We start from the raw sequence: 25,544 nt of genomic DNA, 5'->3' as shown, positions 1-25,544 counted from the left end.
AACCCCGTCTCTACTAAAAATACAAAAAATTAGCTGGGCATGGTGGTGCGTGCCTGTAATCCCAGCTACTCAGGAGGCTGAGGCAGGAGAATTGCCTGAACCCAGGAGGCGGAGGTTGCAGTGAGCCGAGATCGCGCCATTGCACTCCAGCCTGGGTAACAAGAGTGAAACTCCCTCTCAAAAAAAAAATTATAATAAATACAAAATAAATTATGTGGGTCAGGTGCAGTGGCTCACACCTGTAATCCCAGCACTTTGGGAGGCCAAAGCAGGTAGATCACTTGATCCCAGGAGTTTGAGAACAGGCAATATAGCAAAACTCTATCTCTACAAAAAATAAAGAAATTAGCCAGACGTGGTGGCATGGCCTATAGTCCCAGCTACTTGGGAGACTGAGGGGGAAAATTACCTGAGCATAGGAGGGCAAGACTGCGGCAAGCTGTGATTACACCACTGCACTCTGGCCTGAGCAATAGAGTGAGACCCTGTCTCAAAAAATAAAATAAAAATAAATAAATAGGGCCGGGCGCGGTGGCTCACGCCTCTAATCCCAGCACTTTGGGAGGCTGAGGCGGGTGGATTACGAGGTCAAGAGATCGAGACCATCCTGGTGAACATGGTGAAACCCCATCTCTACTAAAAATACAAAAATTAGCTGGGCATGGTGGCGCGCGCCTGTAGTCCCAGCTACTTGGGAGGCTGAGGCAGGAGAATTGCGTGAACCCAGGAGGCGGAGGTTGTCGTGAACCGGGATCGCACCGTTGCACTCCAGCCTGGGTAACAACAGCAAAACTCCGTCTCAAAATACGTAAATAAATAAATAGAGGGCTGGGCATAGTGACTCATGCCTGTAATCCTAGCACTTTGGAAGGCCAAGGTGGATGGATCACCTGAGGTCAGAAGTTCAAGACCAGCGTGGCCAACATGGAGAAACGCCTGTCTCTACTAAAAATACAAAAATTAGCCATGCATGGTGGCACATTCCTGTAATCCCAGCTACTTGGGAGGCTGAGGCAGGAGAATCACTTGAACCTAGGAGCAGAGATTGCAGTGAGCCAGTATCACACCATTGCTTTCCAGCCTGGGCAACAAGAGCAAAACTCTGTCTCAGAAAATAATAAATAAATAAATAAAATATGCCACCACATAATGTGGTGAAAGGCACTGGCTTCAAAGCTGGGAGAGCTGGCTTCTATCCCAATTCTAATACTCATCAGGCATATGACCTTGAAGAAGTCACTTAACACCAGGAGTCTGGAGACTACTGCCTACAGGTCAAACCCTGCTCCACCATTTTGTAAATAAGGCTATTGAACTACAATCATGCTTATTTGCCTGTGTGTTATGTTTGGCTGCTTTGGGCTACAATGGCCAACTTGGGTAGTTGCAATAGAGGCATAAAGCCTACAAACCCCAAAATATTTATTGTCTGGCCCTTGCCAACTCACTCTATTTCTTCATCTTTAAAGTGAGACTAATTGGCCGGGCGCGGTGGCTCACGCCTGTAATCCCAGCACTTTGGGAGGCCGAGGCGGGTGGATCACGAGGTCAAGAGATCGAGACCATCCTGGTCAACATGGTAAAACCCCGTCTCTACTAAAAATACAAAAACTTAGCTGGGCATGGTGGCGCGTGCCTGTAATCCCAGCTACTCAGGAGGCTGAGGCAGGAGAATTGCCTGAACCCAGGAGGTGGAGGTTGTGGTGAGCCGAGATCGCGCCATTGCACTCCAGCCTGGGTAACAAGAGTGAAACTCCATCTCAAAAAAAAAGAAAAAAAGAAAAAAAAAATGAGGATACTTTGAGATAAAAGAAGGGAGAAAGGAACATTTTTTAAAAGCCAGTCAAATTTAGGAGTGGAGGGTTGTATACTAACTTTAGTGACGCTGATGTTAGTAAGTTCTGTTAACCACTACCATTGCATCGGTAACATTTTTGAGAGCCTACTGTATATTAACCCCTGTACTAGGTGAGTGTTTTTTGTTTTTGTTTGTTTTTCCGGGCTAGAATGCCGTGGTACAATCACAGCTCACTGCAGCCTGGACCTCCTGGGCTTGGGTGATCCTTCTACCTCAGCCTCCCAAGTGGCTGGGATTACAGGCACATGCCACCACACCCAGCTAATTTTTTGTATTTTTAGTAGAGACGAATTTTTTGTATTTTTACTAGTTTCACCATGTTGCCCAGGCTGGTCTCCCAAAGTGCTGAGATTACCCCACCAGGCCCTAAATCCTGCACTAGGTGTTTTATGTACATGATTCCATTTAATGGAGTAAAGGGCCAAAGACTGAGTGTATATATCATGTTTAACAGAAAGAATGATAGAGATTGACTTGAGTTAGTCATTGAAAGGGGGCAGGGTTTAGATAACAGAAACTGGAAAGGTTGGGCAAGGGTGAACAGCACGAAGACCTTAAGGGCAAAAAGTTGTAGTGTTCAGGAGTTAAAAACAAACTGCAACAGAGGAATCGTGGGGGAGCACAAGGAAAAATAGAGACTGCGACTAAAGGTTTTGGACTTTCTTCTCAAAGCATTGGGGAGCCATTGACAAAGCTGAATAGGGAATGATACACAAATCACTGTTCTAGGAAAATTAACTTGGTTCTCAGTGAGAAGGATTAGAGGTAAGAGAGACTATTGGTACAGTGAAGTCTAGATCAGAGTGGTGGCAATGGAATGAACAGGAAGAAATGAATTTTAAGAGATATTCCAAATAAAGCATAAAAAAGATTTGGTGACCAGATGGCACCAAGTTTTAAGCCTAGTTATCCAGAAAAAAAAAACAACAAAAAACAACTATGGTACCTATGATACCACAGGTAGCACCTACAGAAGAGGAGACTGTAAAAAGTGGTACCTGGCTGGGCACGGTGGCTCATGCCTGTAATCCCAGCACTTTGGAAGCCAAGATGGGTGGATAACTTGAGGTCAGTAGTTTGAGACCAGCTTGGCCAACATAGTGAAACCTGCCTCTACTAAAAATACAAAAAATAGCTGGGCATGGTGGCAGGTGGGTATAATCCAGCTATTCAGGAGGCTGAGGCAGGAGAATCGTTTGAACCTGGGAGGCAGAGGTTGCAGTGAGCCAGGATTGTGTCATGGCACTCCAGCCCAGACATGGTGAGACTCTGTCTCAAAAAAAAAGAAGGGCCGGGCGCGGTGGCTCATGCCTGTAATCCCAGCACTTTGGGAGGCGGAGGCGGGCGGATCACGAGGTCAAGAGATCGAGACCATCCTTGACATGATGAAACCCCGTCTCTACTAAAAAAAAATACAAAAATTAGCCGGGTGTGGTGGTGTGCACCTGTAGTCCCAGCTACTCGGGAGGCTGAGGTGGAAGAATCGCTTGAACCCAGGAGGCAGAGGTTGCAGTGAGCTGAGATTGCGCCACTGCACCCCAGCCTGGTGACAGAGCAAGACTCTGCCTCATTAAAAAAAAAAAAAGAAAGAAAAAAAGTGGTAGCAGAGGGACATGTTTACAGGAAAGAATAATTTGATTGGTGATTACCAGAAAACGCACCAGACTGGAAACCAAGTTCTGTTCCACACATTGTGTTGGCCTGGACAAGTCTGCTGTTCCACACATTGTGTTGGCCTGGACAAGTCTGCTGTTCCACACATTGTGTTGGCCTGGACAAGTCCTGCTGAGTCTCTTTGTGTATCAAATGAGGAGGTTGAGTTGAACTGGATATACAAGAGACATTTTTTTTTGAGAGGGAGTCTCACTCTGTCACCCAGGTAGTGGTGAATCTTGGCTCACTGACACCTCTGCCTTCTGGGTTCAAGCGATTCTCATGCATCAGCCTCTTGAGTAGCTGGGATTACAGATTGCACCACCACACCTAGCTAATTTTTGTATTTTTAGTAGAGATGGGGTTTAACCATGTTGGCCAGGCTGGTCTTGAACTCCTGACCTCAAGCCATCCACCTGCCTCAGGCGTGGGATTACAGGCTTGAGCCACTGCACCAGCCAAGAGGCATATGTTGGCTCTAAAACACTGCAAGTTTCAATAATGTTTAAGTATCAGCCATATGTAAATAAAACTGTCCAACAGAAATGTAAACACTCAGTATGCCATCTCAGGGGAAAGGTTCGGATTAGAGATAAAGCTGTAGTAGTCTTCTAGGTTGAAGCAATAATTAAAGCCACGAAAGAATGTAATCAGAGAAAAGGGCCAAGGCCTGAGCCTGGGGAAACACCCACACGGGAGTAGGTTGAAGTGGGGCCCTTAGGAGGCCTAGACATTGCTGCCAGATAGATAAGCTGAGGATTAGGATAGTGTGCTGTCATGCGATCTGAGGGCGGAGAGTTTCAGTAGGTAGCATCAAGCGTCAAATGCTATGGAGACCATAATGCACACAGTAAAGGGCTTCGCTGTTGATTACGTAGAAGTTAGATTATAATACTAGTTCTGTGTGCTCATAAGGTGCAACAAAGTGAAAAAAAAAAAAAGCGGTAGCAGAGGGACATGTTTACAGGAAAGAATAATTTGATTGGTGATTACCGAAAAACGCACCAGACTGGAAACCAAGTTCTGTTCCACACATTGTGTTGGCCTGGAGAAGTCTGCTGAGTTTTTTTGTGTATCAAATGAGGAGTGAAAGCATCAGAAGCTAGGCTGCAAGGGGTTAAGGACTGAGTGGCAGAAAGGAACCAGAAAGCGTCGAATAGACTACATTGTCAAGAATTATGGAGAAAAAAAGAGGACAGGCCAGGCGTGGTAGCTCACGCCTCTGATCCCAGCACTTTGGGAGGCCCAGACAGGTGGATTATGAGGTCAAGAGATCGAGACCATCCTGGCCAACATGGTGAAACCCCATCTCTACTAAAAATACAAAAATTAGCTGGGCTTGGTGACGAGTGCCTGTAGTCCCAGCTACTCAGGAGGCTGAGGCAGGAGAATTGCTTGAACCCAGGAGGCGGAGATTGCAGTGAGCCGAGATTGCGCTGCTGCACTTCAGCCTGGCGCCTGGCGACCGAGCGAGACTCTGTCTCAAAAAAAAAAAAAAAAAAAAAAACAACAAACTGGCAACCACAGTGGCTGTTTCGGCTTTTGTGTGCCTCCTCTGGCAGCAGAAACCTATATATGCGTTTACCACAGGCCTCAATAGTTTCCATCAAAGCCAAGAACTAACCCAGAGCAGAAGAATCTGCAAGTTTGGGCCAGCTGGAAGATTACAAAGGTGTAAAAACAAAAGTTACTAGTTTCTGAGCCTGAATGAAAACATAAACCTGGCTGGGTATGGTGGCTCAAGCCTGTAATCCCAGCACTTTGGGAGGCGGAGGTAGGCAGACCACTTAGGTTAGGCGTTCAAGACCAGTTTGGTCAACATGTAGTGAAACCCCATCTCTCCAAAAATACCAAAATTAGCCCGGCATGGTGGCATGTGCCTGTAACCCTAGCTACTCAGGAGGCTGTGGCCCGAGAATCACTTAAACCCCGGAGGCAGAGGTTGCAGTTGCAGTGAGCTGAGATTGCGTCACTGTGCTCCAGCTTGGGCAACACAGTGAGACTGCCCCGCCCCACCATAAACCCAACTCTGAACCCTGTGCTGTCTCAGGGATCTTCCCCAGACAAACGGCAGCAGAGTTCCCTTGTCCCACAAGGCTCATGTTGTCATCCAGACCCTAATTGGTAGAGCTCATGTTCACAAACACCCCCATTCCTTTTCTACTTTTCTGCAGCTCACAGGATAAGGATTGGTTTTGGAGGCAGATTTTTTTTTTTTTTAAAGAGACAGGGTCTCGCTATGTTGCCTAGGCTGAGGTGCAGTGGCTATTCACAAACGAGATCCCACTACTGATCAGCATGGGAGTTTCGACCAGCTCTGTTTCTGACCTGGGCTGGTTCACCCTTCCTTAGGCAACCTGGTGGTCCCCCGCTCCCAGGAGGTCACCATATTGATGCCGAACTTAGTGTGGACATCTGATCGGCATAGTGCAATACAGCCCAGAACTCCTGGGCTCAAGCGATCCTCCCACCTCAGCCTCCCAAGTAGCTGGGACTATAGGCATGCGCCACCATGCCCGGCGGAGGAAAATAGGTTTTCAATTTCCCCCAATCAGCAAACTGTTCAGGTATAAAAAAAGTCTTTAATCAGAAAGGATTTATCTTCCCTCAACACAAATGCACACATTAAAAGTAAAAATACATATATACATGAATATTTACACAAATGAGAGATCACAGTGGACAGCTACATGCTCTGGGCTAGGGGTTGAGAAGATGAACATTAGGAGCAACTGGAGGATGACTTCTCTGCTGTTCCCGTTGTCCTGTGGTCGTCTTTTTGGCCAAGGTGGGTAGACTGGGAGAGGACAGGGTATAGCTCCAGTCTGATGGCAGAGTTACTGGCAAACTATAGCAACGAGGCCCCTCTCCAGACAGTTTCATAGGATCACCAGGGATGACAGGAGATGCTGTAGCAGGTGGGACTGGAGTGGTTGGGGCAGAGTGGGTGAAGGATTGCACTCCATGCTGGAGGAAAAGAATGACACCAATGCCAGTTCCAGTGCCTAATGGACCATGGCTAAAGGAGACAGTACCTGGGGAGCCAAGAGGGGGGTTGCAAATTGGAGTGGTGTGGATCCAGGTGAGGTTCATAGCTGGCCATTCTGTAAGGTGCCAAGGCTGCTTTGGTTTGAAAGCCAGATGTCCTAGCTGTGTCTGGTCCATCTTTTCCACAGGATATACAGGAGAGGAAGCAGCTGAATCATTGTGATGGGCTGGAAAATGCTACGGAGGGGAGAAATGAGAAAAAAATGGAGAAAGCTTTCAGATTAGCTCCACCTGGTTACTTAAATCTTAATATTCCTTGGGAACTCAGGTTGCAATGCAAATATATCTCATTTTATGTAACAGATATGATCTTGCCAGGCCATGATTAAGTAAAAGTTTTAGTAACCAACTAAAACTTTCATTTACTCAAAGTAAACTTTCATTTACTCAAAAAATGAATGGCCTACTATGGACCACATACTAGAAACTGGATATCCAGAGATGCACTAAAAACAAACAGTCCCATAGGTTCTTACTATTTATAAAATAATTCCTTTTAGAATTTATTTAAAAAGAAGTCCATTTTTAATTGGAATCATTTCCCAAATTCTGCATTTAAATTATAATAGTCTATTAATAGTCTATGGTGAGTTCTTTAAGAAGTATAAATTAATACTCAGGCAAGATCCTGCTTTTTTAATTTTATGTTTGAGACAGGGTCTCACTCTGTCAACCAGGCTGGAGCGCAGTGACACAATCATGGCTTGCTGCAGCCTGACCTCCCAGGCTCCAGAGATCCTCCCACCTCAGCCTCCTGAGTAGCTGGGACTACAGGCACACACCACCATGCCCGGTTACTTTTTGTATTTTTTGTAGAGACCGGGTTTCACCATGTTGCCCAGGCTAGTCTCAAACTCCTGGGCTCAACCAATCCTCCTACCTTGGCCTCCCAAAGTGCTAGGATTACAGGCGTAAGCCACTGTGCCTGGCCTACTTATTTTTTAATAGATTATTCACAGCAATAATAACCATCGCTGATTGAAAATTAGGACTGGTGATTATCTACAGGAGACTCTCCTCCATCATTTGAATGCCCTTTACATACCCTATTGTTTGAGGGCAGAAAATAGGTCACTTCTATACCAGGTCTAAAACTATCAACACTGCTGATCTGGGCGTCTCCCTCCCCCACTTCCAGTGATGTAACTCTCATGACCAGTCCTTCAAAAAGGTTTTGGCACAAGGATACTTGGGCAGAAATGAAAAGAAGGAGAGGGGAAGGGTTTGGGGCAGTAGGGAGAAAAGAGTTTGCAGAGAGAAGCCGAGGCATCTTCCCGCATGACTCATTTGGCCAGGTAAAAAGCCTTTTGTATCTATGCAGAAAGCGGATAAGCTGTGGCATGAGGGATAGGATTAAACTTCATGGAGTTCTTCCCAGTGATCCAAACAAAACAGAACAACAACAAAAAACATGTAGCAATCAAAACAATGCAGAAAGTTTAGGAATTCCCTTCCCTGAAAAACTTAGAAAACATTCAGAAGAAAATGGCAAAAGGAGCCCATTTCTGCATGCACATTTCATTTCGTTGGCTACCTTCCCACCTCTTCCTCACGTTCTTAAGTTCTTACCTTGGTCAGCTGATGCTTGCCACCACCCAGTGATGACTTCTGGGCAGCTATATGAGGAAACCAAGTCTTTAACATCCCTTCTACCTGTAGCAACGTTCCTAGATAACGTTCCCTGTGAAAATGACATTGTTTTAAAAAAAACAACAACAGGATTGGAGAAATCTTTTTTAAGAAGACCCAAAGAAAGAACCAGGGGACTTACCCCATCTGTGGCTTCTGCAGAACACCTACAATACGCTGGATCCTGTCCATTGCCACACTCTGCTGAAAACTGCTTAATCCTGGGGACAGGGACAGAGAGAGATTAAGAACTGAGATTCAAGCATGTAGTCAGGTAAAGGAAGGACAGAAGGTGGTTTAAATAGATTGATCTAAAAACGTGAAGTCGGGCCAGGCGTGGTGGCTCACACCTGTAATCCCAGCACTTTGGGAAGCCAAGGCAGGTGGATCAGCTGAGGTTGGGAGTTCAAAAGACCAGCCTGGCCAACATGGCAAAACCCAGTCTCTACTAACAATAAAAATTAGCTGGGTGTGGTGGTAGGTGCCTGTAATCCCAGCGACTTGGGAGGATGAGGCAGAAGAATCACTTGAACCCAGGAGGCGAAAGTTGCAGTGAGCCAAGATCACGCCACTGCACTCTAGCCTGGGCAACAAGGGCAAAACGCCGTATCAAGAAAAAAAAAAAAAAAAAAAATTAAGGGCCAGGCGTAGTGGCTCAAGCCTGTAATCCCAGCACTTAGGGAGGCCGAGGCGGGTGGATCACTAGGTCAAGAGATTGAGACCATCCTGGTCAACATGGTGAAACCCCGTCTCTACTAAAAATACAAAAAAGTAGCTGGGCAAGGTGGCGCGTGCCTGTAATCCCAGCTACTCAGGAGGCTGAGGCAGGAAAATTGCCTGAACCCAGGAGGCGGAGGTTGCGGTGAGCCGAGATTGCGCCATTGCACTCCAGCCTGGGTAACAAGAGCGAAACTCCGTCTCAAAAAAAAATTAAGTCATAGTAGCAAAAAAGGAGTAATACAGGACCCAAACAAGAACTTAAGAGAAATACATGTCAAAAGAAGGAAAGAGAAAGAGAAATGAACCTAGCCCAAATGAATGCAACTAGATTACCTCTCTCAAAACGACCCATCTTCAGCCCATTGAGAAGGTCTGTGAGAGGAGGTATAAATCCTTGGAGTTCTTTACACTGTAGGAAAACAGGACAGATACTATGAGAAGACTCAGAGCTGCACTCACCACCAGTGGCTCTACCTTCACCTCCAAATCTGGGAGTCAATACTGTCTTCACAGAATCCTGACCAACCAGCTGGGTGCTAAGCCACTCCAGAGAGTCTCCTTTCACCTGCTTTCTCTTACCTTCTGGGCAAACAGCAGGTCTCCCTCTGTGGTACGACCTTGGATGTTTAGACTGGTCTCCAATTCACCATCTCTTGATCTTTTCGCCCCAGATCCTGCCATAGGAGAAGCCGAGCCTCGCTGTTCCGGATGAGATGGTGTATGTTGGTTACTGGAAACCTTGGATCGATGCCTGCAGCGGATAGGACCTGGGCTGGGCCGTGAACCTCCCCTCTGCCCAACAGTGTCTGGCCTGGTTCCATGGGCCCCCTTGTCCTCCCTCTCACTATCAGAGGGGAAGCCAAAGTCACTGTTCACTGGGGAGGTGGGAAAAGACGAAGAGAGAGAGTAGGAGGAATAGGAAGAAACACTAGATGGAGAATCCATAGGTCCAGAAGCAGGGGCTGGAGAGCAGCTCCTGGAGTACTCAAAGATCGGAACCTGCAACTGAAGAGCAAAGCGAGGGAGTTTGAAACCGGAGTTTAGGTTAGGAAATGGACTGGGAGATCGGGGTGTACTGCGTGGGATAATACTTGTTCTCCCCCTCCCCAGTATTACCTGTCTCAGAGACAAAAGAAACATTTCCACCCCCACCCCCGCCCATTAAGAACCTGGGATTCCCTCTCTGGTCTCAGCAGAACAGCTCTCGGCCTGACGCGGCCTCAGTTCTTTTCTCCCTCTGTTCAGAGTAAATACCTGACTTGAAAGACACCCTCCCCTCCGCCCGTTGTTCGCCAGGGCTGTTCGCCAGCCTGAGTCCACAGCAAGCCTCTCCACCTGAGGCCATGCCACCCACCAGCGGTCAATCTGGGCACGCGAACCCACGGAGTGACACTACAGGAACCGCCCCCACAGAGACTGGCCTCCTGCCCTCTCCCAATCTTTCAAGATCAGGATCCCTGAGCTGGTCTCTCTGTGCTCGCGCCTGCCACGTGATGCAAACCCTTGCAATACCAAGATCTGCATTCAGCCCCCAAACCCACTCCCTCTGGGTCCAATCCACCCCAACAGCTTGCTTTTTCCTCCGCATCTCCTTACCTGTGTCACCCTGCTCAGCCCAGGCTCGGTCTCCAGCTCCTTCTCCGGCTCTCGGTGTCTGGCAACCCACCTCCTCCTCTCTCAGTGGGCCCCGCCCCTTCCCCCTCCCAGACACGTGCAGCCCGGCACGTGCCTCCCCCTGCGTACACAGATCTCGCTCCCTCATTGGTTGCATCGCCGGTAACACGTGACTCTCGTTACTGAAGTCCAAGGCCCATTTGCTACAGTACAAAGGGGCTCAGCCAATAGAGAGGCAGCCAGGTGATGATTGGCTGGAAGGGAAGCATTCCGTGCTCCGCCCCTACATGCGGCTCCCGGAGAGGACCCGGTGGTGAGAAAAGGAGGAGGATGGAAAAAAGAGTGGAAAAGAAGGGAGGGGAGGAAACGGGCGGAGCCGGTGGCCTTAAATAGGATGGTGATGCGCTGGAGACGCGCGGCTTGAGTGTTCCGAGGTTGGTTGCTGAGGTACTGAAGGCGTGCGTCTCCGGACGTGGGGACACCCCCCCCCCGCCCCCGGTTCCGTCTCAGGAACTAACTCATCTGCCCCCTCTTTGAGCCCCTCCGCTCACGAGCGCAGCACGTGGAAACTATCAGTGATTTGTGTCTGCAACGTGTATGAGAGAATGGAGGTGTGTGACGCGGTATATTCTCCCTCTCTCGGCGGCCCGGCCCTCGTGACTCTCCCGTCTCTGTTTCACCTCCCCCACCCTTTCTCCTCCAAGTTGGGTGCCTCCTGCCCTGCTGGGTGAGGAGGGTGGGGATTGCGGCCGAGAACACCGCGTCCTCTCTGGCTCCCGCTGGGGCGGCACCTCCAGCCCTTTTCTTACATAACCTACCACGCACGTTACCAGCTCAGATGCCAGCCCACCACGACGCTAGAGGTCAAAACGAAACTCAGTTTTTTCTGACTTTTTTTGTCCAGGCTTCTCCGGCCGGGCGTCCTGAATTACCTGATTCCAAGCACGGGAAACAGCGGGGTAGGTCCTTGATCTCCTAGGTTAAAGCTTTGTTCAGTTTCAGTGCCTTCATTTGTTCCCTGGAGAAGATTCCAAAGACTGAAGGAGGGGAGGGAGGCAAGTCCAGAGTTTAGAGAGTCTCAGAAGTAAATGGGACGTTACTATTGTGGTTGCGCCTTGCATTTTGAGAGTACACTGGAGAGGAGAGCAGGGCACGAGGGCGGTGAGCTGGTTGAAGATAGGATGTCGGAGAGACCGCAAGGGGGCAGCCCAATTCTGATTAGGGTCCAGAGGATAGAGAATTAAAACAAAATTTTTAAGTGAGTTTGTCCCTGCCGTAATTACCAACTACTGCAAAAGGCGCATTGTTGGACAAAGGTGTGGGTGGGGGTGGGTAGGTGTGAATATTTTAAATATATTGTAAGTAGTTTTTGATATTTTACAGTATGTTTTAGCAATGTGCTTATTATAAAAAGAAAAAAAGATGCTAAATAAACGGCAATCCTATTTCCCCAAGCACACTGTTTCAACACCACATTTAATCAAATAAAACAACAGAATTAGCAATATGGACTTCGAATAAACCTGCTGTCTGTGGGTGCCCTTTTCCAGTCTTCCCCAAACTGCAGGTTTATTCACAGTGCATAATGCCCTCTAATTCTATTGTCACCCAACTCCCCTTCCAGTCTACACTTGCTGTCTCTAAATCCTGGTGCTCTCTTGAGTTGTGACTTTAGAACATTCATGAAAGAGCAGACAGTAACCAGATTATTTCATTTATCATTTATTCTATCTTCCAATTTCCTATTGCCAAACTCCCACCCAGAGAGTCATAGCAGCCTTCTCCCACCTAAAAAAAAAAAAAAAAAAAAAAGTCAGGAGACAGGGAAACCTCTCCCACCTCCCACCTCTATGAAGACTCCCTAGATATTCTGAGCTGGGATTGCTCTGTGATAACTCCTGGGAAAGATGCGTTTGTACCCCTCTCCTCCATAGTCCTTTTACCTCCTGCTGAATCTCATTATGCTTGATGCTTATTTAGAATTCTGAATTTAAAACTTCTTTCCTTATAATACAGGTTTCTCTTCCCTTCTCTTCCCGCGCCTGCCCTACATATCAGAGAACCGCCACCCCTTCTGCCTCTGAACTTTGCCTCTTGACTCTACCGGGTTGTCAGACCCACCCATTTTACCCTCTGATACTCGCCATGACTTGAAACATGGCCAGGCTGGAACTAGCTTTGATTGTTCCAGACATTTTGGAAGCCTGGAGAGGTATTTCCCCCACCCCTTCATCTACCTGCCTCTGCTCTAGGAGATCCTGAAGTTCTCTTAGTTCAGAAAAATTAACTCATCACAAAAGTCTACCTCAGCATCTCCTAAACTTTTTAAAGACTGAATGAGAAGATTTTTCTAAATGTGATCCTTCTTCTTTCATCTTGTTATTTTTTTGAGACAGAGTCTCACTCTGTTGCCCAGTGACAGTAGTACAGTGGCCAGATCATGGCTCTCTGCAGCCTCCACTTCCCTGGGCTCAAGGGATCCTTCCACCCCATACTTCCCAGTAGCTGGGACTATAGGCATGTGCTACCATACCCAACTAATTTTTATTTTTAATTTTTTTTAATCTCCTGTAGAAGAGTTATTTATTTATTTTTAAATTTTTTTTGTAGAGACAAGGTCTCGCTATGTTGCTCAGCTTGATCTCAGACTATGTTGCTCAGCTTGGTCTGGAACTCCTGGGCTCAAGTGATCCTCTCACCTTAGCCTCCCAAAGTGCTGGGATTTCAGGGATTAGCCACCAAATCTGAATCTCTTCCTTCAGGGGCTGATAATTGACCAGGATGGAAACACTAGCCAGAGATACTGGTAAGACTTACTTTGGTTTAGTGTGGGAAGTTAAAAAAAAATTATTTCACAGACTCCCCCAAAGCCAGTGGCTGCACTCTTACCTTCTACATGAAATACATCCCCGCCTGAACAAGGACACAAGACAGGAGGAGGGGAATAGGACTCTGCAAACTGGACACGGCATCGTTCAGATCTGGACTCTGCTAAAATACAGACATCCCCACACAGTAGGCTGGTATCATTCCTCCTACCACTTCTCTGTCCCCCTCCGAAAGGACTGCCACCTCTTTACAATAACCTCTGTCTCCCTTTCCTTTGGGCTTTAGAGAAAGATCCATCCCTCCCCATCACTGTAAGGAGTCCTTTCTTCTGTGTCTTTCAGCCATCCCTGACCATACCAGGGAGGCCAATTCAATTCAGTTATTTCTATTTTTTATCTATTATGTACATGATACTATGCTAGTCACTGTGCTAGGTGCTATAGGGAGGGACATAAACATGAATAAGACAAGATTCTTGTCCTCAAGGAATTTACAATCTAAAGGGAGTCTACTATATACTTTTTAAATTTATCTATTTATTTGTTTATTATCATTTTTTTTGAGACAAGAGTCTTGTTCTGTCGCCAGCAGTGGTGTGATCTCCGCTCGATTTTACCTCCACCTCTTGGGTTCAAGCAATTCTCCTGTCTTAGCCTCCTGAGTAGCTGGGATTACAGGTGCCCATCACCACACCTGGCTAATTTTTGTATTTTTAGCAGAGACGGGGTTTTGCCATGTTGGCCAGGCTGGTCTCAAACTCCTGACCTCAGGTGATCCGCCTGCCTCAGCTTCCCAAAGTGCTGGGATGACAGGTGTGAGCCACCATGCCCCGCGTACTATATGCTTTAAAAAAATGTACCTCCCCTTATTGTTGATCTTTCACTTTCGATTTTTACTGGCTTCTCTCATCTATGCTCAACTATGTGCTGGCTGCTCTTTGGTCCTATTCCCCTTTCCAGCTGTTGCTTCTCTTTTTCATTACCAGATTTTTTTTTTTTTTTTTGAGACGGAGTCTTGCTTTGTCACGCAGGCTTGAGTGCAGTGGTGTGATCTCAGTTTACTGCAGCCTCTGCCTCCTGGGTTCGAGCGATTCTCCTGCCTCAGCCTCCTGAGTAGCTGCAGGCACCCACCACCACACCTGGCTAATTTTTTTGTATTTTTAGTAAGAGAGAGTTTCACCGTGTTAGCCACGATGGTCTCGATCTCCTTACCTCGTGATCCGCCTGCCTCGGCCTCCCAAAGTGCTGGGATTACAGGCGTGAGCCAACACGCCCGGGCTTTTTCATTACCAGAATTTTCTAGATGGTTGGTCTGTACTCACCTCCCTTTCCTCATAACATACTCCCTTTTTAACTCTACAAAAATCTAGCTTTTCTCCACGCACTCAATTAAAACTACCTTCTTGAGAGAACCAGTGACCTCCTTTTTCTTGGCCTCTTGGTAGCTTTTGCTGGATTATATTAAACTTTCTTTTCTAGACTCTGTAATACAAACTTGGCTATCTGCCTAATTCTCCAGTCAAATCCTTCTCCATTCCATTCATTCATTCCTCCTCCTCCCACTCACTACAGGCACAGTCACTGGCCTTCTGAGCTTGTGTGTGCTGGCTCTGTTGAGCTCATTTACTTTCGTAACTGTGACTCTGCACTTAGAACTCTAGCCCTGATCTAGTTCAGTGACCGTTAGGACACCCTCGTAGGATTGTCACCATAAACTCAGCTTGGCCACTACCAAATTAATAACTGATGTCCTAAACTACTCTGGCGTCCCATAGTTCCTATTTTGGTCAACCATTTTCCCAGATATCCATGTTTAAAACCTATGAGTTATTTAACTCTCTCATTTATACTTCATATAAAATTATCACTTAAGCAAGGTATTTTCTTCAAAATATTTCTATTTTTCTCCTCTCCATTCATAATGCCACTTCCAGAGTCCAGATTGTTTCTGGAACAATGCAAATCTCATGAATTGCTCTCCACTAAATTATTTACATCCTGCATACAACCTGATGAGTGGTTTTTCTTCTTTTCCTTTTTTTTTTGAGTTGGAGTTTTGCTCATTACCCAGACTGGAGTGCAATGGCGCGATCTCGGCTCACCGCAACCTCCACATCCTGGGTTCAGACAATTCTCCTGCCTCAGCCCCCCAAGTAGGTGGGATTACAGGCATGGGCCAGCACGTGCGGCTAATTTTGTATTTTTAGTAGAGCCAAGGTTTCTCCATGTTGGTCAGGCTGGTCTTGAACTCCCAACCCCTGGTGATCCGCCTGCCTCAGTCTCCTAAAGTACTGGGCTTATAGGCATGAGCCACCGCACTCGGCTGGTTTTTCTAAAATAACACTTGTCATCGTGTTTTTACCGTAAGGAAGCCCTTACTAGGCTCCTTATTCATTTATGAGTCCACACGTCAGCATGACACTTGAGACTCTCTGAAATTTGACTCTATGTTGCCACATGTGAAATTACCAAGCAAATATTAGGAGCCTTGTAAATTTTATATTTTCTTAATTACTACTGTTCCCTTCCATATACCCTCTCCTTCAGTCATACTCTATTCCTTAAACGTACTATGCTTGTTCTATTCCCCCTCCTGTGTAGGTCTTTCTACTCTTTTTTTTTTTTTTTTTTTTAAGATGTGGAGTCTCGCTCTGTCGTCCAGGCTGAAGTGCAGTAATGTGATCTCAACTCACTGCAACCCCCACTTCCCAGGTTCAGGCGATTTTCGTGCCTCAGCCTCCTGAGTAGGTGGGGTTACAGGCACGTATCACCACAGTTCACTAACTTTAGTATTTTTAGTAGAGCTGGGCCAATGGTGATGTGCCAACAATCACCATGTTGGCCACTGAGGTAGTCTTGAACTGCTGACTTCAAGTGATCTGGCCACCTCAGCCTCCCAAAGTGCTGGGATTAAAGGCATGAGCCATTGTACCTGGCCTCTTTCACTCTTGGAATAACGATTCTTCCTCCTAATTGCTTTTATCCTTTCATAACTACCCACCAATCAGAAGCTCACCTTTTCTCCAGGGTGTATCTCAAGCACAAATGCCTCCTGAAAGCTTTTCATACAACTCTGTCCTGTACTAATCTCTCTCCTTACACTGGCTAAAGCACTGCCAATGTCTTCTGCTTTCAAATTTATATACAATTTAACATTGTAACATATCTTTCCATTTTGTTCTAAGTATTTTTCAAATGTAATTTTATAAATTCCTTGAGGACAATAACATCATAGATTTCTTTTTTATCAGCACAAGCAACCGTAACAGACTTAGGCATAGACTACTACAGAACTGAAATTTAACCACCAGATCTTCCTAGTGTTCTGTATATAGGGTTAGTATTGAATCTCAGTGAAATATGGCCAGGTTGAGATGAACACCTGCATTGAAGCACTAATTGTTTGGTTCACCCATCCACAAAAGCCTGGTATCCCAACCCTCTGTTTACTCCACGTCACTAGGGATGTCCTGTCTCCCCTCAGCCTCCAATCCCCAATCAACTCACTGGTTCCGTTATTACTGGTTTCACAGTTATAGGCTTCTGATGGTCTTCACGTGCTCTTTGAAGACGAATGGTAGTCCCTACTGCTTCCGTTGTGTCTTTATCCAAACTGTTCTACCCTCAGTGGGATTTGGGAAACACAGAGTTAGCATTTTCTCCATCCACCATCTTCATAGACTCTTTATTTAAAGTTCTCCCCTTCCCCACCTCCACCCAGCCCAAAGACAAGCTCAGGTATTCCCCCTCCCTGCGCTTGCATAGATTTGTACCCGTCTCATTTAGAAGTCCCTTTGGCCAGGCGCGGTGGCTCACGCCTGTAATCCCAGCACTTTGGGAGGCCGAGGCGAGTGGATCACGAGGTCAAGAGATCGAGACCATCCTGGTCAACATGGTGAAACCCCATCTCTACTAAAAATACAAAAATTAGCTGGGCATGGTGGTGTGTGCCTGTAATCCCAGCTACTCAGGAGGCTGAGGCAGGAGAATTGCCTGATCCCAGGAGGCGGAGGTTGCGGTGAGCCGAGATCGCGACGTTGTACTCAGCCTGGGTAACAAGAGCAAAACTCCGTCAAAAAAAAAAAAAAAAAAAAAAAAGAAGTCCCTTGATGCCCTTCCTCAGTGTCGTAGCAAACTTACTGAGGACAATTTATAAAATTTTAGCTTTTTTCTCCTCCCCAGATAAGTTAACAAATCTGTTTTGGGCCTACTACTTGGTTTCTCTTCATGAAACATTTCAACATTGCCCAGTTTCATTTCTTTCTTTCTTCTTTCTTTTTTTTTTTGAGATGGAGTCTGGCTCTGTCACCCAGGCTGGAATGTAGCAGTGTGATCTTGGCTCACTGCAACCACCATCTCCCGGATTCAAGTGGTTCTCCTCCCTTAGCCTTCGAAGTAGCTAGGATTTTAGGCACGCACTACCATGTCCAACTGATGTTTTTGTATTTTTAGTAGAGACGGCGTTTCACCATGTTGGCCAGGCTGGTCTCAAACTCTTGATCCCAAATGATGCACTTGCCTTGGCCTCACAAAGTGCTGGGATTACAGGCAGGAGCCACTGCGCCCGGCCAGTTTCTTTTTAATTGTTATTTATCCTAACCCTCTTAGATGTAGAGGTCACTCACCAGCCTGTCCTCTGACTCAAATATGGAGTAATCAATGGTGAAATCTGCACCAAAGTCATCTGCAGAGGAGAAAGAAAATCAGTAGTCATAAAAGAAAAAGGTAATTCTAGATCTGGAAAAGAAAAGGGAAGAAGGCCGGGCACGGTGGCTCATGCCTATAATCCCAGCACTTTGGGAGGCCAGGGTGGGTGGATCACGAGGTCAAGAGATCGAGACCATCCTGGTCAACATGGTGAAACCCCATCTCTGCTAAAAATACAAACATTAGCTGGGCATGGTGGCACATGCCTGTAGTCCCAGTTACTCGGCAGGCTGAGGCAGGAGAATTCCTTGAACCCAGGAGGCGGAGGTTGCAGTGAGCCAAGATCGAGCCATTGCACTCCAGCCTGGGTAACAAAAATGAAACTCTGTCTCAAAAAAAAAAGGGGGGGGAAGAAATTGCTCAGAATAGTTTAACTTAAGTTGTAAAACTGATTGGTATAATCCAATTTTACTTAGCTGTAATGTTAAAGACAGTTGTGAATATGTATGCATTTATATTTTCAATCTAAGTATCTAAAAGAATTTACAAATTTGAAAATTTTTCAAGTTCTTTTTTTAGAATTAGGGTCTCTATTACCAGTACAGTTGGTTCAGTCATAGCTCACTGCCACCTCCAACTCCTGAGCTCAAGTGATCCTCCTGCCTCAGCCTCCTGGGACTACATCCATAGGCCACCATGCCCAGCTAATTTAAAAAAGAAAAATTTTTTTTTTTTCCTATAGAGACAGGGTATGATGTCTCTACTTGATACCCAGGCTAGTCTTGAACTCCTGGGCTCAAGCAATCCTCATATCTAAAAATCACTATCTGGATAAATAACAAAATGAGTCCTTTTTTTTTTTTTTTTTTAAAAGATGGAGTCTCACTGTCGCCCAGGGTGGAGTGCGTTGGCGTGATCTTGGCTCACCACAACTTCCTCCTCCGCAGTTCAAGTAATTCTCCCACCTCAGCCTCCTGAATATCTGGGACTACAGGCAGGCACCACCACACCCAGCTAATTTTTGTATCTTTAGTAGATACAAATATTGTATCTACTAAATGTTGGCCAGGCTGGTCTCAAACCTCAGGTGATTCACCTGCCACAGCCTTTCAGAGTGCTGGGATTACGGGTGTGAGTCACTGCGCCCAGGCCATCATGAATTTTGATAGGTTTTGTTCATAGCCAGATTTCTTTCTGACCCCGTAGCTCTGCTGCAAAGTGAAGAGCAGTCTCAGAACTAAATATTCTGAAGTCTTTCCCTAGTCAGCTAAGGGGAAGAGTCTTTCATGTACTCACCATAAGTGGGGGTGACTGTAAAATAATAGGCCACCTGATAATATTCATCCTCTTCTAGTCTTTCTTCATCCTCATATTCTTGTCCTATGGGGACAAGGACTACAGGTCAAGGGACATCTGGAACACCTTACCAACAGAAGGACACCTGGAGTTGACCTCGGTTCTTCCAGCTTTCTTGCTTGCTTTCTGTCTCCCCTCCAGTGGTCAGACTCCCTGCCTGCCTGTGTACCTCTGCACCCCTCTCAGTCTCTGGGCTCCATATCTGTAATGAGGCCTATTACTCTATGCCCTTTCAATCCAGAACTCCTAAAACAGAAAAAAGTCCCCTTCACACACTATAAACCCAAAGGGAGAACCAAACCTAAAAAAGGTAGGAAGAGTAGAGACCAGGAATCAGACACACCAAATCTTCTATTTAATATGCTCCAGATTGGGCGTGTAATCCCAGCACCTGTGGGAGGCAGAGGCGGGTGGATTACGAGGTCAAGAGATTGAGACCATCCTGGTCAACATGGTGAAACCCCGTCTCTACTAAAAACACAAAAAATTAGCTGGGCATGGTGGCGCGTGCCTGTAATCCCAGCTACTCAGGCGGCTGAGGCAGGAGAATTGCCTGAACCCAGGAGGCGGAGGTTGCAGTGAGCCCAGAGCGCACCATTGTACTCCAGCCTGGGTAACGAGCGAAACTCCGTCTCAAAAAAATATATATATATATGCTCCAGATCTTACTGTATTTGTGAGAGATCGTTTCTTATCAGTGTCTCTTGCAAATAACTAACAGACACCCTTAGGCTCTGGATTTGAGCTTTAGTTCCACCTTCACAGCTAACAGAATAACCCTGAACAATCCACTTAACATCCGCTTTCTTAAAATGAGTCAGCTGGACTAAATGACCCATCTCCGTTAGTTTTTCTTCCCTTCCAGAACTAAAAATATGTGGCTTTGATATGACTGGATCAAGAACTCCAGGCCTCCTGCTAAACACTTCCCTGAGCTCCCCGAATGCTTTCCCTTCAACTCTAAGCTAAGGACACAGGAATCTAGAGGAAAAGGAAACAATGAGACACACCTGGCAGACAGGGAACAAAGGAGGGAAGGAGCCAAGCTACTCTTGGGACCCCGTCCCTGAAGACAGCCAGTTTTCCACTCTTCAAAAGATCCCCCACTCCTGTGTCTTTACTAAGAGCAGGGTTTTCTCTCCAATTCTCTCGGAAAGGAGGTACCCTAGCTACTAGTTTCAGACTGTGACACCTTCCAAGAATCTCCTTCACCCTTTTTAGCCCCTCTCATCTTGTCCAACTTCCATGGTGATGAAGAACTCAGTTCAGTGTTGCTAGGGCCTCCTTGTGTCTGGAGCTCCATCCTCCTGTGACAGGACTCTGCTTTCCTTCCCCTTTCCTGGCTCTGCCTTCCAGATCTCCATTCTGCCCTCCACACCAGACCCTAGCACGATGAGAAAACTCTTATCACTCCCCATTGAAATGCATCTCTCATCCATAGCTCAGTTTTTTTCCTCCCACTCCATTGATGGTAGAAGACCTAGCACAAAAGCTCAGAGAGCGAAGTGGACTTACCCAGGATAAGTGGCACAGCAAGGATGGCTACAAAGAGGACATCCATTCTGGATTCTGAACTATTGCTGTGAAACTAAAAAAGGAAATTACAGAGTTTCCCACCAAACTTACCCCGCCTCCCCTCCTCCTCCGAGGCAGGGAAGGAGCTGGAGCGAAGCAACTCTTCTCCTCCCAGGGGGCAGAACTCCCCGCCTACTGGCTGACTGACTGCATCTCCAGTTACTGCTGGTCCCCAGCCAGAGCGCCCAGATTGACAGGCAAAAGTGGGTTTGATGCAAACATATTTATTGAGCTCCCCCTGCCCTAGCTTAGATCCACTCAGGACACCCACTGCCACTACTAAGAAAAATAAAAAACAAGCCTACCGAGGAGTTTCCCCTCTCCCCCTTTTCCTTCCTTCCTCCAAGGCCTCATAAAAAGCTCACCCTCCCTCTCACTGTCCCCGACTTACCATCACCACCTAGAGTTGCCTTTCTCCCTGGGGCTCCCTCACAGTCCCTTTTCATGACAGTGGAAGTGATCTGAGGAAGGGGTGAGCATCTTTCTAGACTGAAAAGAGTCCGTTTCTTCTGTCTGTCTCGAGCTGTGGAGGATGGGAACAGTATTTACCCATCATTGTCTGACTTAAAGCACCTGCTGCGTGGCTTCAGATAAAAGTCTCTCAGCCACAGTCAGTTATTTCCTCTCTGGTAATACCTCACCTCACCTCACCTCACCTTTCTCAACTTTCAGGATGGAAGAAGGGAGAAAGCAGATAGTCTCTTTCCCTGATAGGAGTGCCACACCCTCCTTCCCACATTCAGTCAATTGGTGTATTCATTCAGTCCTATAGGAGTAGAGTTTGTTTTGTTTTTACCAGAAAATGAATACCAACTTTATTAATATAATAGCAACAGAAAGGGTTTCCAATTTCTCAGAAGGAAAATAACACCAGCACAAGGGTTTAAAGAGTAAATGCCAGGCCAGGCGTGGTGGCTCACACCTGTAATCCAAGCACTTTGGAGGCCAAGGCAGGCGGATCACCTGAGGTCGGGAGTTCAAGACCAGTCTGACCAACATGGTGAAACCCCATCTTTTAAAAATTTAAAAAAAGAGTAAATGCCTACATTTCTTGTGCTGATAGCTTCCCACCACACACCGAAGGTTCCTCAAGGACAGCTGTTACCAGAGCTGCTGCGAGAACATGTTTTTCACTGGGCGTAGCTTCACAGTCAACTCCTCAAGCAGAAGACTAAAATATTTCTTTTTAGAAGATCTTGTTTGCGGGAGAACATACCAATATGGAGAAAAGACCTTTGCTTCTAAAATTCAAGAAACACCATTAACTAATCTATCAGTTTTTCTCTGATACACTGTGCCAGAGTGCCCTGTGAAGAAACCTTTTCCATCCATGCCACGTGACTGGGTGAGAGAAGAGTGGCAAGCTGCCAGTACACTAGCAGGCACTCCTGGTGATGCTCTAGGCTCTGCTCCCTTTCTGCTGGTAGTAGTAGGCATCTTTTCTGGCAGCTGCAGCAGCTTGATGTGTGGGGAAGGAAGGGGCCACCCACCAATCACCTTTTCTTGAAGCCATATTTTTTGCGTTCATGGAAGAGATCTGTCTTAGAGCTCCCCAAATTAACAGTCTTTGTGCAGCCATCTCTATCCTTCTCCTGGATGGTACACTCCTTAAAATAATAGGCATCAGAGACCCCAGGGCCTCCACAGATCACACAGTTCCCCTGGTAAGATCCATAGTCATACTCATCACATATGCGCACCAGAGTGCAGGGACGCACAGAGGAGTCACAAATCACACACTTGCCATCACATTTTTCTTTTTCTTTTTGAGACGGAGTTTTGCTCTTGTTACCCAGACTGGAGTGTAATGGCGCGATCTTGACTCACTGCAACCTCCGCCTCCTGGGTTCAAGCAATTCTCCTGCCTCAGCCTCCCGAGTAGCTGGGACTACAGGCGCACACCACCAGGCCCAGCTAATTTTTTGTATTTTTAGTATAGACAGGGTTTCACCTTGTTGACCAGGATGGTCTCGATCTCTTGACCTCGTGATCCACCCGCCTCGGCCTCCCAAAGTGCTGGGATTATAGGTGTGAGCCGCCGTGCCCGGCCTGACGTCACATTTTTCACAAAGTCTTCCAATGGCAACACCAGTCTGCTGTGGCAAAAGATCAAATCAGGATGGTGTTTAGCCGTAATTCCCAACGAAGCCCAGGAGTAGAGTATTTATCCTTTTCTCTGCTTTTATGCTTCCCATTTTCATTCAATTCAGAAACAGCAACACATGTGCTAGGCACAGTGTGCTAGGCCTAGTCTGACAGGCATACAGAGTTTACAGGCAAGGGAATAAGAAGACAGTTTTGTTTTGTTTTTAAGGGAAGTTAGTAAGTATCTGCTCAACATTTATTATGAGTCAGGCACTATGCAAGTGTCTGTGGAACTACCTATGAACAAGATAGGTTTAGAGGCTGCTCTCAATGGTCGGAAGATGCTGTGGTGACAGCTTAATGAACAGATGAGGCCGGGTGCAGTGGCTCATGCCTGTAATCCCAGCACTTTGGGAGGCCAAGGCAGGCGGATCACCTGAGGTCAGGAGTTTGAGACCAGCCTGGCCAAAATGGTGAAACCTCATCTCTACGAAAAATACAAAAATTACTCGAGTGTGGTGGCAGGCACCTGTAATCCCAGCTACTAGAGAGGCTGAGGCAGGACAGTCACTTGAACCTGGGAGGTGGAGGTTGTAGTGAGCTGAGATTGTACCACTGCACTCCACCCTGGGTGACAGAGTGAGACTTCATCTCAAAAAAAAAAAACATGAGAATTGTCTCATTCCTATCCACCTGACTCTGAAGCAGGACATATTGGAGTCATGATAACGCTACTTGCCTGATGACTTTCCACATAAATCTTTTCTTGCTTTCCTTTTTTTTTTTTTTTTTTTTGGAGACAGAGTCTTGCTCTGTTACCCAGGCTGGAGTGCAGTGGTGTGATCTTAGCTCACTGTAACCTCCACCTCTCAGCTTCAAGCTATTCTCATGCCTCAGCCTCCTGAGTAGCCAGGACTGCAGGTGCATACCACCACACCTGGCTAATTTTTTAGTAGAGACAGGGTTTCACCATGTTGGCCAGGCTAGTCTTGAACTCCTGACCTCAAATGATCCACCTGCCTTGGCCTCCCAAAGTGCTGGGATTACAGGCGTGAGCCACTGTGACTGGCCTCTGTAAATCTATACAATCTATTCCTCAGCTCCTTTCCAGAATTTCCTGGAAGACATGTAAAACATGTATGTGAGTATGCACATATGGGTTAAATTATAAATCACTTCCAGGAAGGAAAGGCAGTTTGGTTCTCTTGAAACAATTTCTGTGTTTTGTTTTGTTTTTGGTACTTTGATTACACTTTCAAAAATAAGATTACAGATTCCATCTTTTCCATCCTCAGATTCCTTTGCCTCACATCCTAAGGACTAACTCCTTCCCATCCAAATGAGATTACAATACCCTCCTTTCCTACTGTAATTTTCGTTTTGAGACAGAGCCTCAGTTCATGGCTCAGGTTCTAGTGCAGTGGCGAAATCTCAGCTCACTGCCACCTCTGCCTCCCGGGTTAAAGCTGTTCTCGCCCCTCAGCCTCCTGAGTAGCTGGGATTACAGGTGGGCGCCATCACACCCGGCTAATTTTTGTATTTTTAGTAGAGATGGGGTTTCGCCATGTTGGCCAGACTGGTCTGAAACTCCTAACCTTAAGTGATTGCCCGCCTTGGCCTCCCAAAGTGCTGGGATGACAGGGGTGAGCCACCGCGCCCGGCCTACTTTAATTCACTCTAATATACAACCCCTCTCCCCAGCCTGAGGAAAAGGCACCACTGAGGTTCATTTTTCAGAAAATAAATAGAGGAAGTATGACATAAAAGGAACTTGGGGCGGGTGGAGGTGTCGTTTTCCTTCAACCCCATCGTTCTAATTGCTTTTAAACTCCCGAACTCTTTCAAAATGCCTTCCTAACACTTCTCTCCAGGCTCCTTTTGCTTCTCTCTGTTTCTCTTGCCGTTACAGATGAAGGCTTTATTACTGATACACTGTATTCCATGTTTATTATACTAGCCGGTCCAAAGAGCGCCTACTTTTTAATATAATCATCCCTTAGGCAGCAGCTGTAGCCCATTTCCTCTCATTCAAGCAAGAACAATACCCGTCCCTATCTCCCTGCGCCCCATCCTGTGCTCTTTGTATTTGTCCCTTAGATTCAAACAGAACCTACCCCCTCTGAAGCCCTTCAAGAAGAGCTAGGAATGCTGGGCGCGGTGGCTCAAGCCTGTAATCCCAGCACTTTGGAAGGCTGAGGCGGGCGGATCACCTGAGGTCAGAAGTTCGAGACCAGCCTGACCAATATGGTGAAATCCCGTCTTTAAAAGAAAAAGAAGAGCTAGGATTGCTACATTTCCCCACTACGTGACGAAAGGAAACCGCGACGGAGGCGCAACTGAACCCAGGAATCGGTGTCTCGACAGGTCCATCCCCGGCCCACCCACTTTAACCAGCTCCAGCCACTCCAGGACGAAGTCAAGGCCTCGGAAGGCGACTACAACTCCCAGCAGCTCGAGCAGCCCCGCCCCCACGGGTCCGCCCGCGCTGATTCTCCATTGGCCTTCCGGGGGTGGGGATTAGATGGGAGGTG

General features: G+C 46.7%; 3 protein-coding genes across 27 annotated transcripts; 1 reads left to right on the top strand and 2 right to left on the bottom strand.

Annotated features, from left to right (window-relative positions):
* Positions 1-3,546: 3,546 nt before the first annotated feature.
* CIART (circadian associated repressor of transcription) lies at positions 3,547-11,708 on the bottom strand. Of its 8 annotated transcripts, none has more exons than XM_035279667.3 (6): positions 9,488-9,916; positions 9,242-9,317; positions 8,331-8,409; positions 8,129-8,240; positions 6,547-6,736; positions 3,547-3,683 (listed from the first exon to the last, which is right to left on the bottom strand). In XM_035279667.3, the coding sequence occupies exons 1-6, from the start codon at positions 9,851-9,853 to the stop codon at positions 3,661-3,663; spliced, it is 846 nt and encodes a 281-aa protein (XP_035135558.3). In that variant the 5' UTR covers positions 9,854-9,916; the 3' UTR covers positions 3,547-3,660. The 8 variants fall into 8 exon arrangements, with proteins under 8 accessions (XP_035135558.3, XP_035135557.1, XP_008982512.1 ...); XM_035279666.3 differs by lacking the exon at positions 3,547-3,683 and adding an exon at positions 11,455-11,708 and having other exon boundaries at positions 6,074-6,736; positions 9,488-9,913; XM_008984264.4 differs by lacking the exon at positions 3,547-3,683 and adding an exon at positions 11,455-11,594 and having other exon boundaries at positions 6,074-6,736; positions 9,488-9,607.
* Positions 10,802-25,534, top strand: LOC144580209 (uncharacterized). Of its 15 annotated transcripts, XR_013529336.1 has the most exons (6): positions 10,936-11,133; positions 11,427-11,481; positions 13,285-13,328; positions 17,959-18,075; positions 18,872-18,949; positions 25,378-25,501. XR_013529336.1 is itself a non-coding variant. In XM_078355540.1 (4 exons), exons 1-4 carry the CDS (start codon positions 10,810-10,812, stop codon positions 25,532-25,534), a joined length of 282 nt encoding a protein of 93 aa, XP_078211666.1. In that variant the 5' UTR covers positions 10,802-10,809. The 15 variants fall into 15 exon arrangements, 1 of the variants encoding a protein (XP_078211666.1); XR_013529337.1 differs by lacking the exon at positions 18,872-18,949 and having other exon boundaries at positions 25,378-25,509; XM_078355540.1 differs by lacking the exons at positions 10,936-11,133; positions 17,959-18,075; positions 18,872-18,949 and adding an exon at positions 10,802-10,835 and having other exon boundaries at positions 25,378-25,534.
* C18H1orf54 (chromosome 18 C1orf54 homolog) lies at positions 12,221-21,448 on the bottom strand. Of its 4 annotated transcripts, none has more exons than XM_078355539.1 (7): positions 21,320-21,448; positions 20,869-20,933; positions 19,294-19,377; positions 17,976-18,034; positions 16,858-16,968; positions 13,412-13,513; positions 12,221-12,310 (listed from the first exon to the last, which is right to left on the bottom strand). In XM_078355539.1, the coding sequence occupies exons 2-6, from the start codon at positions 20,912-20,914 to the stop codon at positions 13,415-13,417; spliced, it is 399 nt and encodes a 132-aa protein (XP_078211665.1). In that variant the 5' UTR covers positions 20,915-20,933; positions 21,320-21,448; the 3' UTR covers positions 12,221-12,310; positions 13,412-13,414. The 4 variants fall into 4 exon arrangements, with proteins under 4 accessions (XP_078211665.1, XP_035135574.3, XP_035135571.3 ...); XM_035279683.3 differs by having other exon boundaries at positions 13,412-13,510; XM_035279680.3 differs by lacking the exon at positions 21,320-21,448 and adding an exon at positions 21,065-21,209.
* Positions 25,535-25,544: the final 10 nt, after the last annotated feature.

Source organism: Callithrix jacchus, chromosome 18 (assembly GCF_049354715.1).
Source record: "Callithrix jacchus isolate 240 chromosome 18, calJac240_pri, whole genome shotgun sequence".
Classification (NCBI taxonomy): Eukaryota; Metazoa; Chordata; class Mammalia; order Primates; family Cebidae; genus Callithrix; species Callithrix jacchus.
Note: the sequence above shows the minus strand (reverse complement) of the source record. Positions and strands in the feature narration are given on the sequence as shown.

Coding starts and splice junctions, on each gene's coding strand:
- C18H1orf54 (XM_035279680.3), bottom strand. Junction 16,969..17,975: donor TTGAGTCAGAGGACAGGCTG/GTGAGTGACCTC, acceptor CACTGAGGGTAG/AACAGTTTGGATAAAGACAC. Junction 13,514..16,857: donor AACCAGTAATAACGGAACCA/GTGAGTTGATTG, acceptor TCTGTATTTTAG/CAGAGTCCAGATCTGAACGA.
- LOC144580209 (XM_078355540.1), top strand. CDS start 10,810: ATGCGGCTCCCGGAGAGGACCCGGTG. Junction 10,836..11,426: donor CTCCCGGAGAGGACCCGGTG/GTGAGAAAAGGA, acceptor TTTTTTGTCCAG/GCTTCTCCGGCCGGGCGTCC. Junction 13,329..25,377: donor AACACTAGCCAGAGATACTG/GTAAGACTTACT, acceptor GTGTCTCGACAG/GTCCATCCCCGGCCCACCCA.
- CIART (XM_035279666.3), bottom strand. CDS start 9,853: ATGGATTCTCCATCTAGTGTTTCTTCCTATTCCTCCTACTCTCTCTCT. Junction 8,241..8,330: donor CTGCAGAAGCCACAGATGGG/GTAAGTCCCCTG, acceptor TCATTTTCACAG/GGAACGTTATCTAGGAACGT. Junction 6,737..8,128: donor GCAAGCATCAGCTGACCAAG/GTAAGAACTTAA, acceptor TCCCCTCCGTAG/CATTTTCCAGCCCATCACAA.